General features: G+C 39.7%; 1 protein-coding gene across 5 annotated transcripts in view; it reads left to right on the forward strand.

Annotated features, from left to right (window-relative positions):
- The window catches only part of slc8a1b (solute carrier family 8 member 1b), a 148,696-nt gene that overhangs the window by 91,616 nt on the left and 35,563 nt on the right, over positions 1-21,517 (forward strand). For 3 of the 5 annotated variants that reach the window (XM_039621681.1, XM_031745585.2, XM_039621682.1), the window contains exon 5: positions 8,895-9,004. In XM_039621681.1, the coding sequence (XP_039477615.1) occupies positions 8,895-9,004 (110 nt within the window). Of the gene's footprint in view, positions 1-8,465; positions 8,573-8,894; positions 9,005-21,517 lie in introns of all 5 variants that reach the window. The other 2 variants (XM_039621683.1, XM_031745586.2) reach the window with 1 other exon arrangement.

The raw sequence follows: 21,517 nt of genomic DNA on the forward strand, positions 1-21,517 counted from the left end.
CAGTGCTGATCCCAGCATGCAGCTTAAAGCTCATAAAGCCCTGGAAACGATGGAGCACTGCAGCCTGTTTGGCCGCATCAGCTGATTAGCATTCATATCCTCTCCTGCTCTTTTTCTGCTTCCATCTAACTCACTCACACACACGCACATACACACATACACACATACACGTGCTGTGTGGCTGTCTCTGTACCCTATCTCATTATGTATGGTTTGTTCCTAGATACTGAGCATGATGTATGCCCTATACAGTATTTACATTTTACTGTTCTGTGGCCTACCCATCTGTCACTCCTTCTCCTATACTTCACTTTAACTATTTTATCAGTCTAATTGCATTTATAATTTGCAGTTTGTGTGTATGTGTATGCGCATGTGAGTGTGTTTAGTACTTTGCTGAACTCAGCATCTTAAAGTAATCTCTTACTTAATTCTGACTGGAATGGTTAAAGGTACCATTAATTAGTTTCTCCATATCGTGCCCATTTTCTCACTTTCTTTCGCTCTCTCTTTCTCTCTCTGTCTTCTTCTCTATCTGGTCTCAGAGAAAAAACACAGCTATCAAAAAGTAAAGAAATAGTTGGATATAAGTGACACACATGTGCACACACCCAGACACCGTTTCATTTCCATCAGTGTAGTGGGCAGTATCTCTAAATGCTCTCATTTCTGGGAAACCAATCCTTACACTAAAGCTGTCTTTACCCATAACTGTAAGGATTTACATTATGTAGACTTATTTTTTGACATTAAAGGGAAGCACGTTTCAACACTGCAAATACGCAAACAGATTTCTATCCCAGTAAGATAAATAAATATACACACACATAAACACACTAGTACGTACATGTTTTTTTAATCAGATGTAAGCTCTTTATAAACATTACCTCCGAGAATCCGTGTTCTTGTCTAGCTATCTTTGTAAGGACCGAAATCTGCATTCTACTATACTTGTGAGAACCAGCAGTCACTTGTGAGGACACACAACCCGGTCCTCACATTTTTGAAGGCATTTAAAGCAATTTTTGAGGCTCAAAACGTGGTTTTAGTGTCAGGGTTACAATTAGGTTATGGTTAGGTTTAGGGTAAGGGTTAGGGTTAGGCATTCATTTTTAATGGTTAGGGTTAGGGTAAGGGGCTAGGGAAACCATTATGTCAATGAGGGTCCTCACTAAGATAGCTGAACGGGGTTGTGTGTGTGTGTGTGTGTGTGTGTGTGTGTGTGTGTGTGTGTGTGTGTGTGTGTGTGTGTTTATCAGGGAGTCCCGTGGATTTTCCCAGCTCCTTATTTGGCCCGCAAGATATACTGCAGATAGGAATGAAGGGGGAGTGAGATAGCCAAACAGAGTGTGGAGAGAAATAGAGAGAAGATAGGGAAACTCCCTGTGATGATAGAAAATAGCTTAAATGACACAAGGGGAGGAGGGTCTGACGCAAATACGCACACACACACACACCTACACAGATCTAGCTGACTCTGGAAGATGTAAAAGTTTTCAAAGGAATTATAAACTTTTTGATAAACTCTTCCTCTAAGCATTTGAGGGATTGGCTATAACCAACCAGCCAGTCATACTCAAGCCAAGATTTCTTTTCTTTGTATGTCACAACTCTAATCTAACATTACAACCACTGATTTTCAGAAGACCACACTGAGAAACAGGCTAAATGTTTCACGGCAAGTAAGCTTCCCCAAAAATGCAGATAAACAAGTTTAGCAAATTGAATGAAAACCGCAAATAACAAAGCATGCAGATTACATCTGTGTCCTGCAGGCTAACAGTATATACATGACACAACTGTGTAATCAAAAGCATCAGTGAACATGTTAAATGAGAGGCTCTTTTTCTTAGCCAGTAATAAATAACGTTAAAACAAAAACGTCATATAGTCAGATGGGCAGATAGGCGGTCAGATGAACTGGAAACCCTATAGTCCACAAGGAACTAATTGCAACCTTATCGCAGGTGTGTTTGTGTAACCTTTTTTGTATCCATTAGCCTCTATGCACTCTGGATTACACGTATTAGTGAGCAGAGTGGGTCTTATTAGAGAAGGCATGGCTGATCGCTGTCAGCTTATTGTTGTAGTTTCCCACAGAGGCCAGCACCATTATCAGCTTTGTCTTATAAAAACACATGTAGTCGGTACACACCAACACAGACCTCCTTTCTTGTGTAAAGTGGCATCACCAATACTCTTTCTCATAAAATTACTGTCGGTGTCAAATTGTAATTTATGCAAATGCAGACATCAATATATACACTTCTCTATATGTTACATAATGACTCTTAATGCAAAAGTGAAATTAGCTCAAACTAAAATAAATGCATACACATACATACAAGCTGACACGCAGATACATATCACGTACGCTTCTATACACACACAAACACACACACTTGCCTCTTTTGTTTAGTCTGTGACCGAAGTCCACCCACCAGCAATCTGTTCCACACAAACAAACCAGTTCACAGTCTCAAAAGCTAGTTCTTTACACACAAGCACACGCACACACCACACTCAACTCCTACTTTTCCAAACTCACTTTTAAACAGTTTGGGCAAAAGATAGGCAATCAAACCTGCACACAAACAAACACATGCTCACATGTTGACTGTAAACACTCAGCTATGTCATTTTCTTTAAAAGCACTTGAAGTGATTAGGGTTTTAATCACAACTCTCGACACAAACAGAGATAAACATGCGGGCTTGTTCCATCATGGTGATGTTATTTGGACTTGGTTGTCCTCTGCCCTCCTTTTTCCAGCTGTCCATTTCACACACACACATACAGAGGCACACCAACCGAGCAGCAACTTTCCCCCTCAAACTTAAAATAAAGCGGTGGTTCCTCAAATTTTCCAATCCAAATACGTCGCTAAGGCAGGTTGCTGAGGAGAAGGGAGTAACCCGCGCGAATGCCTGTTGTGCTCTACGACTTCCTGTGTGCATGTATAGGGGATGTTGTTGTGTGAGGCTAGGGAAAATGCTATGCTAGTGTCACATACGTGGCCTATAATATAAATATATTTTAGGCTAAACGCACATCTGTAACTGGATAGAAAATCAAAAGACCACTGAGCTACATAGACTTTCAGACATATTTAATTTGTACCCTCATTCTGGTGATCCAATTAGATGGTGAAAAGTTAAAGCTTAGAGCAATTACTCATATTTGTAAGGCAAAAAAAGAGGTAGATGTCTCCCTTGATCTGTTTCCGATATGGTAACTAAGTGTCTTCTCTACTATTGTTAAACTGTCCAAACTCAATGAGCACCAGAGACTAGAACCTACAAAATCATTGTGGAAAATGAAACCAAACAGGAGCATCTTGGATCACCAAGAGAAGTGAGGGGGGGATTCTATTTTGGTACATTGAGGTCACCCAGTGCCAAAGGTATGTGTTTGTAGTTTATGTGACTCAGTTCAGCTGTTTTTGAGCAATTTTTTGTCTGTTTACTTTGTTGTTTTATCTGTTTGGCTAATTCATGATGAGTTCTGATGTTCTACCAGCATGGACAGAAATCCTATGTATGAAAGGCTATGAGGTGAAACGGTGGAAGGAAAGAGGGAAAAGGAGGAGTGGTGGAGTGTTGGAGGAGCAGTGCAGTAGAAATCTGTCACAGCTGCTCAGATGTTCCCTTAGTTTATCATACGCTTTAGCAAAGTCAGATGGAGGACGTCTCTGTGGAAACACACAGATGTACACACATTGTAGTCCCTGGAGTAATGTGTGTGCCTGAGCTTATGTGCATGTGTGTGTGAATTTTTGTATTCCTGCAGCCGAAATTTAGTGTGCTCATGCATGGGCGTGAAAGTGTGCTAGTGCGATACATTTGTGAATGCTGCCATGCAAGTGTGATACCACCTCTGTCTGAGTGACTGTGTGCTGTGGTTTCCCTATACCTGTGGGGACTAATATGACTTTTAATAGGGAAGTCTTCTTTTTGACACTTGGCTAATGTTAGTTTTTGATTAGGTGAAGCTAAAAGACTATAGAGTGCACAACTTCAATGAGTTTGCACATTTATATGAAAACCATAAACTGTACATTTGATATGTGACTATCATTTTTAGAGCACTTTTTTCCCCTATAGTAATCCACAGGCACACGCACACACCTTTGTTCACATCAGCTTTATTTTATTTTATATTATTTAGAAAAAGGCAAAGAGGCACTAGTTACTACAAACAGTGTAGGCTATCACAGTCCCTCGCACACAGACAGAGGCACACAAATCAGTGTAGTGTAGGAGCTCATCCTCAGGGTGTCAAATACTACAGTTTTGTAAAACCTGCTGGCGTCTCAGAGATTCACACAGGGTTGGTACTTGTCATATATATTGAATGCACCCTTTAGCTACAATCTTTCAAAATGCAGGGTCGATTTTGAACGGGGATACCCTAAACCAAACCATGTTCCCAAACCTCACCATGTAAGATTTGGTATCTAAACTTGACCAGACAGCAAAGGAAAACAAAACACAAAACACCAAAACACTAAATGAGTCACTTAGTAGCTTGGTAGCCTGGTTGTGACTTTAGCCGCTGTTACCCATTCTGCCCTCTGTGTCCTTATGAGGGCTTCTCTACTTTTTCAAACTCCCAGCTCCCGGCGTCCATTATTACCAGCCCCACTGACAAAACTGCAGTGTTTTTTTAAACAGCCTGGGAATGACAAAATGTTGAGTGTATGTTAAGTATGTGGCCTTTTTCTAAAATGCACTCACTTGTCATGACAAACACAAAGACACACACACACACACACGCACGCACAAACACACACACACATTATTGGTCTGGAAACAATCTTCTCCACCCCTGTTGGTTACCCAAACATGTTGTCACCATGGCAACCAAACAGCGTGCTGTATAGCCAGGATGATTGGATAGGAGATGAAGGTGCTGATGATAAATCCACTACATTATTAATCAATTATATCTGCACTGATGCACTGTCTGAATATGCTTGTTTGTCATGAGTATGTAAAGACAGAGTGTGTGAGTGTGTGTGTGTGTGTTTCCAGTAAGCTGGTCATCTCTTTGCCAGTTTCAACAGAAAAGTCGTCATTCTCAAACTTTGCAGAAGAAAAGCCTGGATCAAAAACGTTTCATTTCAGTCTTTAGTATATATTCATATATTCACATATATATTCACGCGAGCTGTCACTGATAGAATGCTTTACAAAGGCACTGACAGATGAGGGTAATAATACAAAACATTTGGCCTGTGCCTGATGCTTTTGTTTTTTAGGGGAAAATGGAGCCCAGATCCCTATTCACATGAGACCGCTGTTGTTCTGGGTCCCTCTGTGATTTGTGTTAATTTCAGAGTTCTGTGCTCTCACTTCTGTGCAAATCTGCCAACATTAAAAAAAGGAAAAAAACATGCTTAAAATATGGGTCACACAAAATTGTTAACTGCTTTCAAAAGGAATTAAAATTACAAAAACTCTTATTGGCTCTCAAAGTTGGTTACTCTTGAGTAAAACCTGACAATAGTGTCAGTCCAGATGGTGTAATTGTAAATTCATAGGAAGTAGAAACAGAATTTATTCACAAGGGGAATGTAAACATAACCTGTCTCCGCTCTATCATTTGGGAGTGGCAAGTGTCTTGCTCAAGGGTTCCACCTTGAGGCAGCTGTTCCAGCTGTTGTGCGAATGTTAGCTGGCAGCCTGTGGATGAGATCTTCTCCATCCCAGAGGGTGGAGACTGCTCTCCATCTGCAGTTATAGGACAGTGATAAATGGACTAATCCCTCTAGTGCAATAAGTTAACCTCTGACATTTGCATGTGTGTGTGTTGGTGTTCTCAATAGTTTAATGAAATGACTTTCACTGCATTTGTATATGTAATACAATGATTAACCCCTGGCATTCCTGTGTATAATTAAATTATTATCAGAGCTGCTGTGTGTATTCAGTCATAAAAGAGGTGTGCTGTGGATGCTAAGGCTGTCAGTCCTGAAAGCTATAAGTTAGATAGGTGTGGGGCATTTTTAATTACCAGGTCGTTATCATTTTATCCTGCTATATATTTCTGATCAACTAAATTTAAGAAGTAAATATGAACTAGTTTAGTTTAGTCTTTGGGGCCTTTTTATGTGGAGTTTGCATCTTTTCCCAGTGTTTTGTGTGGGATCTCTCTGGCTACTCCAGGCTACGTAACTCCAGCAGCATTCATGTTAGGTTAACTGGAGATTCTAAACTGGTTGTAGGTGTGAATGCAAGTATCAATGGTTGTCAGCCTCTGTGTGTCAGCCATGCAATAGATGGCGACCAGTATGTACCCTGTCTCATGTCCAGTAACAGCTGGGATGGGCTCCAGCTCCTCTATCACCCTGAATTGGATAAGTAGAATGAAATGGATGGATAATGATATAATCATATAATAATCATTATGCAAAATGAATACTTTCACTTACATCTCAATCACAAGTCTTTATTACAAAGTAACAAATTCCTCCGCTAACTTACACTTAATTACTGTGTTATTACTGTGTAATCTAACTGCATAAATTCCCCAGCGTTACCTGAATTCAATTTCTTGCCTTTCCAAGTACAGTGACATGACTCGTCAGTACAGCAAGAACACATACTGTATTGTACTGTAGAAATACACTGTAGTACTGCTATTATTTTTTTTCTCTCAAAGGCATCATTATTTACTGTAGTCGACTGTAAATAGAATAACAGTGCAATGCAAAATTTTATAAAATACTAATTCTGTTGTATGATATTACTCCTTAAGCCCTTTTCTGAATATTTCTTGTTCTCATGTTCGAGACTGACACATGTTTCTATTTGAAAGTTGTTTTATGCACTGTCATACACCTTTTACTTTTCACATGGCTGCTCAGTGGTGAGAGAGGGGGGGATTCAAATTCTGCTAACACGGTGTTTGCTGACGATTCGACATTGGTTGCAGGTCTGCGATGAGAGATAACGCTTATATAAGCTGGTGTGTTCATGTTCCCATTTCTCATGCTATAGGGCAGATTTTGAGCTGTCTTTGTTATTGCCTGTAGTGGATTTGGATTAGAATATGGGTTTTGTTCCAGACTGGAAACACAAGATAAACACACTCATAAGCATATGTCCAGAGGCACTCAGTCACACAGCACACAAATGCTACATTCACCGCACCCCACTCTGTAGCACTGTGACCTGGAATATTAGCTGCCATGCCAAATGCGATCAAGGCCAACTCCCACAATAAATACACAGATACACACACTCTCTCCAGAATTGCTGGACCACTTTATTGGTGGAAATCTATTTTCAAAGAAAGAAATCCCTGCCTTGTCTTTGTTCTTCGACAAAACACTGTTACAATTTGCCGGCTGATTTATCGATGTGTTGCTTGTAATTTAGATGGAGACCAACAGTGGAATAAAACTCACGGTGGTGGTTTTGTTTTAAATCTCAGCCAATTGCAGAACTTTGAGACTTTGAGAGAGAAAGATGGTTATTTTGCTCGTGCTATTTTAGTCGTGGCGTGTCAGCATGTTTGTTGTTCACACTGTACTAATTTCTAGCCAGTTTCTCTTGTCTTAAATTGCAAGGCACAGCTAATCTTGACCTCATCTTGTTGAAAGCGTTAATTGAAGGTGATGATTAATGCTGCAGAGATCTTTCTGTTCTAGTGCCTCAGATATGTCTAAGTGCGGAATTTCTACACTTTAAATAGAGCTAGAACCACAAATGCTTGTCTGCTATGGCATATACCTGTAGCATTCTCAATTTTATGTAGGCTCGATATCCTAGCCTTTAACATCTGATACAACATATTTTGATGGAAATTAAATTCTTAAGTTTGCTTAAGTTTCCCACTGTCATCAAGGTTTAAAGGGAATACTTCTTTAATGTAAATTGGCATGAGATGGAAATAAAAAGTGCATTGTCAACGTTGCATCCCAAAAGTTGACTGATTGCATTTGACAAATTCATCATCATGTCTCACGATTGCTCACTCACCAAACTGACTAGTAGAGTTGATAAACTCTCCAGCCGCTGCCACAGTTCGTTTAGCCGGTAGCATTCCAGATTGTTTTTCTCTATACTGAAGGGGCCTGATATCATGGTGGACTGAAAGATTGAACTGAGCTTTGATCAGGCTGGCAGAGTAAAGAGTATATCAGTTTGATCATTCCAGACGGATGTGAGCTGCTCCAATAACATAATAATGTAAGATTAGTCTGACATCCAGAGGAAATATGCAAACTTTCCATAGTTTTAAAAGCAAAAGAACAGCCTTCAGATCCGTCCATGTGAAAATATTATGTAACCTGATAACTGGACGTGTGTCTGTGGGAAAGTCAAGTACTGCTTGTTTCTGTTTCCTCTTGGTTTTCCAGTTTCCAGCCTGTCCTTTCCTCACTTTTCTGCCTTCTCTTCTTCTCTCCTCCTTTTTCCCCCTCTTCCCTCCCCTTTCCTCCTCCCCCTCCTTCTCTTCAGCAAAACCATCAAGGTGAAAATAATTGACGACGAGGAGTATGAGAAGAACAAAACGTTCTACATAGAGATTGGGGAGCCTCGCCTGGTGGAGAGCAATGACACCAAAGGTCAGGAAGAGGGTGAGCCTCGTGATCCTGCGAATAGTGAAACCTTGACCCCAGAGTGTCCGCCGCACTGCAGAGGCCGCATGTTCTTAACACATGGAGGCACACAGGAGGGGATTTATTGTTCTCCTGCTGTTGTGTCCTAAATATGACAGCGAACATGCGGCAGACTGTAGGTCATCGCATCTCACCACATCCACTACACCTTTGTCTGTGTGCATGTCTGTGTATGCCTTTTGTGTATATACCTTGCCATGATGTTTGTTTATCATGCATGCATTTACCACCTCCCTCTATGTATGTGTACGTGTGTTGTCCCATACAGGAAGACCATAACCGTTAGGATCTTAGACCGGGAGGAGTACAATAAGCAATCCTCCTTCTACATTCTGCTTGAACCCCCCCAGTGGAGACGAAACAGGAAGGAACAGACAGGTGTGATGACTAATGAGCACTGAGAATGCACTTTCATGAATCCTGATTCAACAGACCATCACCAGAAATAAGTTCCTCATTCATTCTTAAAATGCAGTTCTCTTTTGTTGCTGTAGTTGCTAGTGTGTAGTGCAATATACTCAATCTGAGCAAGTTTTCAAATGTTCAGAACGTATAATTGACAAAAATTAAAGCTCATTTTTACGCTGTTCTATTACAGTGCTATGTATTGGGAAATGATGGAGTTACTTCCAACTGGAAAAATATAAAGCAGTTGTGGGTGGTGGTGAAAAAGCTCCAGAAACACTGAGTAAAAAATATGATTTCTGGAGGGAGCATTTGGCTGTCTCTGTTAAGTTTATTTGGCAGTGTTCTTGAAATGTTGGAATTTATTTTAGGATTTCTGATTTGCTTTTTCCAACCACCAACCCAAAGCCTAAATATTTAAAATTTACTTTTAAATATGACAAGGAAAAGCGGTAAATCTTAACATCTGAAAAGTTTGCGCCACAGGAAACAGTTGTTTGATAATTAAAGTAGCTGTTTAAATTTTGACATAACTTTTAATTAAGGTGACTAATCACTGCAGGGCATGGTCTAATATAGCTCATATATAAGGACCATACATTATTAAAAAATAATATATTTTGCATATTAAAAAAAACTCAAACAATATCCAGGGAAAATATATATTTTATCATAAGGTTATCAGTGCACGAGAGAAGCCTTGTTCTGTCACTGTAGGCAAACACAACATGATTTTCCATGATTTCCCTTTCTAACTGGGTGAGCCTTTGCATCTGTGCACACTGCCAGCATAGCTGATTACACAAATCTCCAAACATGGAAGCAAAGAAAAGAGACTACAGAGTCAGCGAGCCAGCTTTGTTTTAGTCTTTTTTATCATATTTATTTTATGTAAACCCTGATAAGATTTGAGACAAGAGCACTTTGCAGTTAGAAGGAAGAACTGGCACTTTACAGCTGGCAACACTATAAAACATAAAATCAAAGCATCAGTTGCACTTATAGCATATTTCTGAAGTGACACAGAGCAGCACCCTTGTGTTTGCTCTTGATTTAGCAGGTCTGTTGATTTGGGATTCAGCCTGAGCACACACAGATCAGTGGCGCTGCTCCCTTCTGGACTTCTCTGTTTTTCCTCCTTTATTTTTTTCATTCTTATTCTTTTTACTCCTCCTCTGCTTCACTTCAGATGTGTTTACAGTAGAGCAAGCTGAGCGGGAATCACACCTGTCCTCTCCTTTCTTCTCCTTTCCTTTTTCTCTTATCTACTTTGCTTCCCCCCGTCATCCAGCCAAGAGCTTTGTGAGATATGTTTTCTGTTGGCGATTGAAAATGTCACTGCTTGATTCAAAATGTTCTCGTACAGCTGGATTATGGATCACTGGGTTAAAAAAAACATATAGAAGCAGTACCTAAGAGACTGTTAACTGTGGGGTTAACAATTACATAAATACACATAACTGACGCAGGACTTCTCTGATTATAATGGGCCTGCTAGTAGATGGAAGAGCAAAACTATTGGCCCATATATATGGGAATCATAATGACTGATAATAGCCATTCACTGTGCTGATAACATATTAATGGGTGGAAAAACCCACAGTGACACAGGGCTGTTCTTCTTTTGCTCATGACATGTTGACATTCCACAGAGCCACTTTTTACAAAGAACTTTGTAGCTTTTCTACATTCTAGAAAATTAAATATTCCACAGACAAAAGCTGCTTCCTAAAGTTTAATTTAGTCGTATTTGAGTCATATCAAGCCTTTACTCTTCCAGGAGGAATGCTTCAATGTTTCACACATCATTGTTAAGCAATCTGGTGCAGTTAAGCCAGTGATCAAAATGTTTGCCCTTAATCACTTGCTGAACCTATCTCCAGTGTGTTTATCCATTATCTCATATGAGGTTTTATTACAAAGTAATTTATTGTAAAGTTGTTGTTTTTTTTAAGTGAGAAATGTTCCATTTTATATATATTGTTATTTTGACACACACTACTGAGATTGATAAATCACATACTGTTAAGGAGTTTGAGATATATCCTCAGTTTTCTGTTTACATGTTGTCTAAAAAAAAGTTTTATGACCTTAAATGTACTTCAGCTCTTTTGGGTACACTCATTAAAAGTAGTTCTTTCTCTCTCTGTTTTACACACTCACACAGAGCAGCCATATCAGTGTGCTAATGGCAACATGTGTTTACCAGGCATCAGCAGTGTTTATAGTGATGAGGGTATCAAAGACAAGGGCTGGATATCACATTATCACAGTCAGGAGATCAACCACACCTCCGGGATACACAGGAACACGCAAACACACACTGTTTGTGTGTTTAATAAGTGTGTTTTATGATCTGATGTGCTGGTTGTCTGTACTAAATGAGCTCTGCACATCTCTTTATGGCATTAACCCCTTTTTTGTGTGTTTGTCCATCCTGTTGTTTATTTGTGCATGTTCTGTATGCATATAGCCACGTACACATATCACTGTGTTCTTGCATTAGCAACAGTATGGTTTTTGTCTTGGTCATAGAACATTTGACCAATTTTCTATCCTCCCAAAGGTATTTCAAGGTTGCGTGTGTTTTATGGAGACGGCATTCGACTGTGTCCCACAGGGGATCCAGTAGGGGGTACTTTGGGAGCGCATGTATCTGCCCTCTTTTTTGGGTCATTCAGCCACAGCTACCCTTTTTCACCAATGTCAGTCATAATTTTTATGGATATAATTTCTAGGAATAGCCAAGTGGCAGATGTTTTCCACTTGTTCTTGTCTCTGCTTTTTGTAGACGATGTGGTTCTGATTTTTCATCAGGTGGTTGCCTCCAACTGTCACTGGAGAAGTGGTTTGGAGTCAAGTGTCAAGTGGTGGGAATAAAAACTAGCACCTCCAAGTATGAGCCCATAGTTCTCAGTTATGTTTCTTGTCAGGACCTAGCTGCTACCCCAAGTGGAGGAATTTAAGTATATCTTGAGATCTCGTTGGAGAATGAGGGGAGTGGTGGGAGATTGACAGACTCCTAGAAACCTCTTAAGTGAAGTTTTTGAGCATGTCACAGTAGGAGGAAGGCTCAGAGCATACCTCAGAGAGAGAGGTTATATCCCTCGACTCGCTTGGTCTGCAATTGTAATGCCTCTGTGTTCAAGCACCTCCTCAAGCTTGGTGAGTTTGAAGCAGTGGCCGGGGAGAGGGAAGTCTGGGTGTCTCTGCTTAGACTGCTGTTTAGTAATGAACAAATATACTAAATATTTTTATATCCTTTGTATTAAAAAAGCAATATTTGATGAGATTAGACACAAAAAAAATATCTCTAGAAATACGTCTTTAAATTATAATTCTTATGTTGCAGGGTTACATAACATAAAACTTTTCTATCTATGAAAAACAAAAAGTGGACCTGATTTACTCGCTGTGTTTTTGCAGCTATATTCCACTTCTAGGCTTCTTCTTCCTCCTGGTACATTTGGATTGACAGTCCGACCCTCAGGGACAAATTAAGAGCATGGTGCACAACCCTGTGAATGTCAAAAGAAACAAGCATTCAAATGCTTGCACTTCTGAAATCATTTCTTCAGGCATGGAAACTGCAGGCTTTTCTGCTGAAGAGTGGTGAGGCACAGCTTTCATCAGCAGTGATAATCGACTTTTATCAGTTCTACGCAGATGCTGATGTTTGTTCTTTGTCCATCAGAGCCTTTAGTTTTCAGGCCCCTCTTTTATGGAACCATGAATTACAGTAGTCCCGACTAGAAATAATAAATGCATGAACTAGTTTTTCAGCATCACTCTGAGACAGGATATTTCTAATATTAGAGATATTGTGCAAATGGAAGAAAGCAGTCCTACATATTTGTTTAATATGTGCATTGAAGGACATAAGCTGGTCAAAAATCACTCCAAAGTTCCTCACAGTGTTACTGGAGGCCAAGGTAATGCCATCCAGGGTAAGGTTAGATCTGGTTAGATACCATATTTGTAAGATGTGTTCTAGGCCAGTATAATAACCTCAGTTTTATCTGAATTAAGAAGCAGAAAGTTAGCGGCCATCCAGGTCTGTATGTCTTTAAGACATTCCTGCAGTTTAACTAATTGTTGTGTGTTATCTGGCTTCATGGACAGATAAAGTTGTGTGAACCCTGTGGAACTCCATAATTAACTCTCCATTTATGTGAACAAATTGGAGTCGATTAGATAGATATGATACAAAATACTGCAGCCTAGTACCTGTAATACCTACAGCATGCGCTAATCGTTCTAATAGAACATTATGGCCGATAGTATCAAACGCTGCACTGAGGTCTAGCAGGACAAGCACAGAGATGAATCCACTGTCACAGGCCATAAGAAGATCATTTGTAACCTTCACTAAAGCTGTTACTGTACTGTGATCTGTTAGCTGTTTGACAACTACTCTTTCAAGAATTTGAACATTTAAAAATGTTCTGTATTTGGTAAAAACAGCATTGCACTGTTCAAAGACATAGGACCACTTACACATTACCTCTACAGGGTTGTTCTGCCCTAGAAACCCATGCCGCGAAGCTCCCGGCACCCATTTTCTACCCTGATGTTAATGGCAGAGGTTGGTTTTGCTGGTTATTGAGTTATTGAATCACCAGGGCATTTGTGACTATTATGACTATTATGCCCCATGCACAGTGTTGGGACTAACGCGTTATTAAGTAACGCGTTACAGTAACTACGTTATTATTGTGGTAACGAGCACGGTAACTAGTTATTATGCCAAAACCAGGAACGCGTTACTCGTTACTGGAATTTAGATAGGCTCGTTACTCGTTACTTAGTGTGGTGGATATCGCGAGCTTCCACAGATTCAATAACATTAGCAAGTGGTGGAGGCCAGCAGGTGGATGACGGAAAAGGGAGGCAAGAGGAGAGACCCGAGCGGCCGCCGGTCCGCGTGTCAGGTGAACTGAACTTCAGGTAAGAAGTTATGACCTGCAGTCTATCGGAGTCAGATATAAACCAAGTTTAGGTGGAGTTTATTTTCGGTATGCTGACATTTTCGTATCTGCGTGCTAGCTAGCATGACGGAGTTTCTATACAGCTGGGTGGGTGCTATGTTACTGATGTTGAACTTTATTTTGTTCATACGGTTAATTATTAGAGTTTCCAACCGTCCCTAAAAACAGAATCGTCTGGTATTCAGAGAAAATATTACGCGTTTCATACTGAGGTGAAAAGGAACACAGTTTGTCCCGGACTTCAGCTACAATGAAAAAGACACAAAGCTGAAGCTGCACAGCTGCCTCTTCTTCTCTCATTCTCTCCTCTCCGTTTCTACTTCAGTCATGAAACTGATCAATGATCAGCTGATCGGCTTTTCTCTGTTTATTTATCGCCCACTTTACGCCAGAAAGAGGAAACCAGCGGATGTCGCGCTAAACAACAGCAGCACGTTTAAAGCTTGATCAGCTGTTGTTAGAATTTATTTAATATTAATTTCTAGTATCAGCTGATGTTTGCTGGAGCCACAGCTGTAAAGCTGCTGGTCATGATATCGGTTTGTATATCTGGTGAGTGGGAAACATGCAGATGAAACCAGGAGATGTCCTTACTGAATCATCAGAGCTGAACAGGTGATGGAGAAACAGGTTTACCTTTAGGTGACATGAATGAGTTGAAGGAAGTTATGAGCTGTTTCTGAGAGACAAATAACACGAGGATCCTTTTCTACGTAGCTGACAGCTGGTAACTGTGCAGGGGCGGGTCTAGCAAAGTGTTGCCAGGGGGCCAGGTAGGGCATTAACAGGGAAAGGGGAAATACTTTTCTTTATTATTCTCATTTAAAATGTCTCGCTTTTAAAAAAATAATTATCTGAGTCTTACAACAAACGATTGATAGATTGATACATATATACCATCAGAACAGTGTACATCACTGTCACAACAGTGTTTGTTTTCATTCAAAGGCTTTATGATTTTTCCTATAATGGTGGGCCGGTCTCTAGTCAAAATGCCCGGGACGATTGTTTTGTCCCAGTCCAGCTCTGTATGCAGCTCATCTGCAGTCTGGTGTTACCTACATCTTCCTATTCAGAAGGCAGAATTTCCAAGTTCTGAGTACAATCAAAAGCACCACGATTGCAGTTTTTGTGTTGGATGTAAAAAGCAGGCTAGAATCATGGCGGCGGTCAACGACGGTCCAGGCGTGATTTCTCTCGTGAAATGTGCACATTATTTTTTCCTTTCTATTGGTAGGTGGCACAGTGCACTTGTGGCAAGTAAGCAAGCTAGAAGACTGGCAGTCTGGCTGGGTATCCAGTTACGGAAGCAACACATTAACAAGAGAATTCTGAGTAAAACCAAAGTTACTTTCCCTAGTAACTAGTTACTTTGAAAGTAACGAGTAACTTGAAGTAACTGAGTTACTTTTTTAGAGAAGTAACTAGTAATGTAACTAAGTTACTAATTTAAAGTAACTTACCCAACACTGCCCATGCACCTCAGCAGTCACCACCTTTTGAGTGGTCTGTAATTTCATAGCTGAGCTACAGGGATTTTTACCCCTCATATATAAAAGACATGACTCCACTGGACAGGCAGGCAGGCAGAAATCCTAAAATCTCCAAAAAATGTTAGTATGGTGGTGGGATGTGGTGTGTGTGGCTCAACTGCACAAGAGGGATGCAGTAGCGGGTTCAGGGACAGTACCAGGGGAAATTGGCTGGCACAGCTGCCATCAGCTAGTCATGATTCTCCAATTTATTTTAGGAGGACATTAGAGGAGGAGCTCCAAATTCAGCGTATGTGGATGTAGAAATAAATGTCTGAAATAAAGTCTGGGTTCAGACTTTTATTCAGCCTTAACGACTGATGGCTGTAGCTTAGGTGGTAGAGCAAGGCATCTGCTATTCAGAGGGTTGGTGGTCCGATTCCCTCCAGTCTGGATGCCAAATATCCTTGAATGAGGCAAGTAAAGGCAAATAAAAGTTAATTGACTGCTCAGATAGACTAGAAAAGTGCTATTTAAGAACCAGTCCATTGACCATTTAACAGAGTGTTGAGTCTCAGGCAAGCTTGAATAATGGTGACCTTGACCAAGGTCAGATTCTGATTTTCTGAAACTCTTGTAAACACAATAACTAAGGATGAACTAGGCTTTTCAAATTAAAAATCTCTGGTTGCAGCAGATGGCCCTGAGTCTGGCTCTGCCTGAGGTTTCTTCCTGTTAAAAGGGAGTTTTTCCTTCCCACTGTCGCCAGTGGGAGTGCTTGCTCATAGGGGGTCATATCATTGTTGGATTTTTCTCTGTATGTATTATTGTAGGGTCTACTTTAAAATATAAAGCGCCTTGAGGTGACTTTTGTTGTTATTTGGCACTGTATAAATAAAATGGAATTGAATTGAATTAGAAAAGTTAAAATCTCATAAGTCCGAGGACCTGTGAATCTGTGAAAACATGGGACTATGTTGTTTTGTATTCTTAATTTCCAATTAGTATTTACTGAGGTTGCAATTTCCGTAAATTATTATTATTATTTTAAACTCAGTTAATTAGTACAAAGTACTGCAGAGAGACTGTGGAATGTAGAATTGTTTTTTTTAAGTGTTTTGGCACAATCCAACATATTTTAAATTGGCTTTTAAGTGTCCTACCCCTGAGACAGCTGCTGAGCACAGTCCAAAAGAGGCACATTCACTCTCCAGTGTTGATTAATTTGCGAATTGTGCCGTCAGATATGAATCCCAGAAAACAGCTCCGACATACAAGGTTTTATGACTGAGAGAATATAGTCAGCTTTTCTTCGAGCAAGGTCCCGTTTCATCTTTTGTTCTTTTATTCTGAACCAAAGATAAAAGGCTGATATTCTTGTCTTTTGATGCGGCCGTTTCATTTACCTGTGTTTTACTTAAAGGAAATTAGGTTCACAGATTTCAAATACTGTCTAAACAGGCAACTGATTTGACATCTGTTGCACTGATATAAGGAGCTACATATTATGCAAAGAAAACAGAGGGAAACTGTGTAGTTCAGTAATTTCTTGTAGTCACTTGACTTTACTGGAAATAGAAGAGATATTGATGACAAGGCTTTTTTAGGACATTAAGCAGAGTACATAAAATATAAAATATAATCATAGGAGTCCACGAAATATTTTCTTGTTATGCTGTTCTTGTTATTCAGGTATTCAGAAGCACAGAATGCTGCATACCTGGTTTGTTTGCTAAGTTTTCTGTTGTGATCAACTCAGTAGTGATGAGGAGGATGAAATGAGAGCGATATCACTGCATGAACCAGATCTTTATTTTCTTTACGTGACGCACAAGATTTAGTTAGCCTAAGTCTGTGCATATCCAGATACTTTATGACTGATTATGCACAGATGCCTTAAAGAGCAATGTTTAGCCAATAACAATAGTATTACTCCACCTCAGATTTCAGCTTAAACCTCATCAGTTCACCACAACTGTAGCTTGGCTCCAGTATTTTGAAGGCATCGTAAGTTCATGTGTCAATGATTCAACATTCAGCTGCCTTAAATTTCACTTATTTTTCAACCTGAGTCTGCTTTTACTTAATAGAACCGTTGCACATTGACAAAAGATGGCTTTCAATGTGTTTTTGTCGATTACTTTATCCTCCTCTGGTACTAGTTTCCTCCACCTCCCTTTCAACAACTTTTGGAGAGAAGATATGAGTACTTGTTCAGCTCTGGCATGTTTGTGCAGGTGCAGCTGGATATTTATTGTTTGCATGTGGAGGCAGATATCAAATTGGGTGACAGTATTGTTGCAGATGTGAAGTGTTGGTTTCTCTCATTAAATAAATTAAATGGATCTTGGACTCCCACAGAAGACGTTTTGAGTGATCACATCTCTTATGCACATAGTTGGGGGGGGTTTTCTGAGGGTAAACTCAATTGAATTTGCATGGAATTTATGAAGTTTCTGGATGACCCTCAGATACGGCATCATTCAAATTTTGTCCCGAGGAACCTCAAGCAGTAGATAGTTCACCACAACCCATGAAGCTAAATATTTCAAATTGGGAAAAAAGTGCGGCATGAGGAAGGAATATTGCTGAGAGGAAAAAGGCTGAAAACACACATGCCCTGCAGAAAGTAATAATGACCCCATGTCCTAAAACATGCAAGCATGTACACAGTATCAAACATGCACAGACAGATACAATTTATACTAATGCAGAGGTAAACATATGTGCATTGTAGCGTGCCAACACATGCATAGAGATACATTATGTGCATGAATATATGTGACAGATTTTGTCTGACAGCAATGTCATCCCCGCTCATACTCCTTTTCCTTATGTCCTTTTTCAGCTCCCGTTTGTGTGCATCAGTATTTTTGAGTGTTTAGTTATACAATAGTGCATATCAATAATTCCAGCATTGATTAAGATGGTGCATGTGTCAAAACCGCATCAACTAATTGGATACATGATACTCTTCATCATGCCAGTCAATATGTTTATGTACATGTTTCTATGTATCTCTCCATATTCTGTTTGTTTATTAGTATGTACATTACATATCCATAATGTACAAACCCACTCTGCAAAAGTCATTAACTCTGCAAAATCACCAAGCAATACAGCAATATGCAATTCTAAGTAAATTTCACATATGCAATGATTAATGATCATTTCACATTAATGCTTGTGTTGTTTTGTTTATGTTATTGAATGAGGACACTGATTATTATTTTTTTTTCTCCTTATTCAGTGCTAGATTGTTTAAAATGGAAGAGTAAGTTAGGTTAATTAAATTTAAGGCTCCTCCAATCATTCAGTTTCTCATTACTACTCTAATTAAATCTGTAGAAGTTAAGATTATTTATAAGAGCGATTGTAAATTTTTGAAATCAGTATTGTACAGCTTATGCAATTACTACAGAAAACAACACCCAGCAAGAATATGTGCTGTAAGAACTTTAAAGAGACAGTGATTAAGTCAGAAAGTGTATGATCTGCTGGGATGTAGGTGAACTGTAGAGCAGCAGGATAAAGAGAGTGCCCTGTATGTGATTTGCCAGTTGGATGTGTAGAAGGGTAACAGCTGAGCCATGTATGCCTGGGCTGGCTCTGAGGTCAGCTGATCTGTCAGGATTGCAGCTGAGCTTGACTTTGATCCAAAAGGCGAAGCTTTCCATTTACCAGTCCGTTTACATTTCAGGCCTCAACTATGGTCACGAGATCTGGGTAAAGTTGCAAATACAAGTGGCCAGGATGATTTTCCTCCATATGGCGACTGGGCTAACCCTTAGAGATAGAGTTAGGAGACATCTGGAGGGAGCTCAGACAAGGGTCACTGCTCCTCTGTGTGAAAAGGAGTCAGTTGTGGTGGTTAGGATCCCTGCTGGGCATCTCCTCTGGGAGATTTTTCCCTGAACTAGAAGGAGACCCTGATGTAGATCCATAACCTGCTGGAAAGATATTACTTCTCACCTGGCATAAGAATGCATTGGGATCCCCCAGGAGGAACTAGGAAGTGTTGCTGAGGAGACAATAAGCGGTAGCATTTAACCCAGCATCTAGCTCAGCCTTAATGACAGCACACAGCACTTCAGGAGTCTGATTCTCTCAGATACACTATCCAGACATCCTTCAACTCTAAACAAAAACAAGTACCTAACTGTAATGACTAACATGGCTTGTCACTCTAACAAAGCTCTGAAAAGAAAAGAAAACAAAAACATAAACTCCAGTTGTTACTTTCATATACGTTTTCCTGTTTTTTTCCCCTTGCTACAATCATTTACCTGCCCTCTACCCATTTTTGTTTTATTTTCAGCATCTCTTTTCTTGTCTCTTTTTTGCTTTTTCAAATTGTTCCATATGATATTCTTTCTTATCTATATCCCCACACTCTTCTCCTTTATTTGCATTTCTTTCTTTTTTCCCTTTCTTTTCCTTAATCTCATGTAATGGACCTGGTAAAACTGTGTCAAGTCTTTAAAAGTTCTTCTTGTCCATCTGCTTTTGTGCCTCCATCTGTGACACTCTTCAGAACTGTGACAGTATAACAACTGCTTCTTCCTCCGTCTTGTCCCCTGCTGTACTGTTTAATCCTGTCAGAGGCCCTGTCTTCTCTTGTCTCCTTCCTGTCTTCTTCCTCCTTCCATCTGCATATCTCCTCCTTCACAAAGCACAGAAGCTTCTCCCTTCTGCTGCTCCTCTTTGTTTTTCTCTTCTTGCCTTTCCTCTTTTTCTTCTACCTTCTCCAATTAATCTTGAATCAATTAAACATGACAAAAATTCTCTCTTCTCTCTGATTGTTCTTTCTTTTCTTCATCTTTGCCCCTTACTCAACCTTTCTACTCTCTCCTTCCACTCCAAGTCACCTTCTATCACTTCTGTTAAAGTAGGGGCTCCATCAAACATGACAAGGTGTGAAATCCCACATGCACACCGAACACATGCTACCTCCTGTCAGACACGTTTTGACAGATGTTTCACCCAGACAAAGAGACAGACACAATTCCTAAACGAAAGACAATGCTGTGGAGAAAATTCAGAAAGAAACACACGTAGACTGAGTGAAATTTAGCACCGTTTTAAGTTCAGAAACTGAATGTTCCTTGCCAGGGTGTACATTTGAAGCTGGCATCTGTACATGTGGTGTTGGACCACATATTTTTACCTAGAATTTGGACTGATGATTTACCTGGATCAATTTTATGCTGATACAAAAGCTTTATATGCTAGTCATTATAAATAAACAAGTTCAGACCCTGCTTCTTTATTTGATCTCTACAATAAGCTACTCAACTATCCAACAACAACTCTTGTTGGATAGTTGAGTATCAAATATGGTCATGCTGTAATCACTGAATCTAATCTAATTGTTATGGTGTGTCATACTATATGGAGCCCCAAATCATTGTTATCTGATATAACAATAAAAGTACATCGGGGTTGGTGAAGTGTATGCCTCTCAGCTGCTCCTTTGTGGCCTTCTTTTGATAATTTCACACATGAACTCCAAACAGTATCAGAAAAATCAGATTTGGAAATTATTTGAAGTCGCCCCTTCTCACATGTACCAGACAAAATGTTTCCCTAGTCAGATTTTTTTTACAACTATATTTCTATGTAGCTGCCCTATCTTCACATTCACAACTGGATATACATGTAAGGCTTAAGTAAACCATGCAGGAAGTTCTACTACTCACACTCAAATGGTATCAATCAGGGATTAAGGAAATTGCTATTAGGAGCTTGTAAAGTAAAGATTAGTTTGATGTCCAATATGGGTAAGTTGGACACTGTATAATGTCTTGAAAATGGGCACAATGTATGTGTGAAAACAGCTTAGAGCTTAGATTTTTAGATTTAAAAGGTTTTCTTAAAAAAAAAATCAGAGACACATCTGGAAAAGGTCGCATAAAATTCGAACTTGTAACTGGCAAGTCAGGCATTGGTATTTGCAGTCCATTATGGAAGATAGGAAAGAACAATAAAGTGAAATAATAATAATAATTCTCTTTTCTAGCAGGCAA

This window comes from Oreochromis aureus, linkage group 13 (assembly GCF_013358895.1).
Source record: "Oreochromis aureus strain Israel breed Guangdong linkage group 13, ZZ_aureus, whole genome shotgun sequence".
Lineage (NCBI taxonomy): Eukaryota > Metazoa > Chordata > Actinopteri > Cichliformes > Cichlidae > Oreochromis > Oreochromis aureus.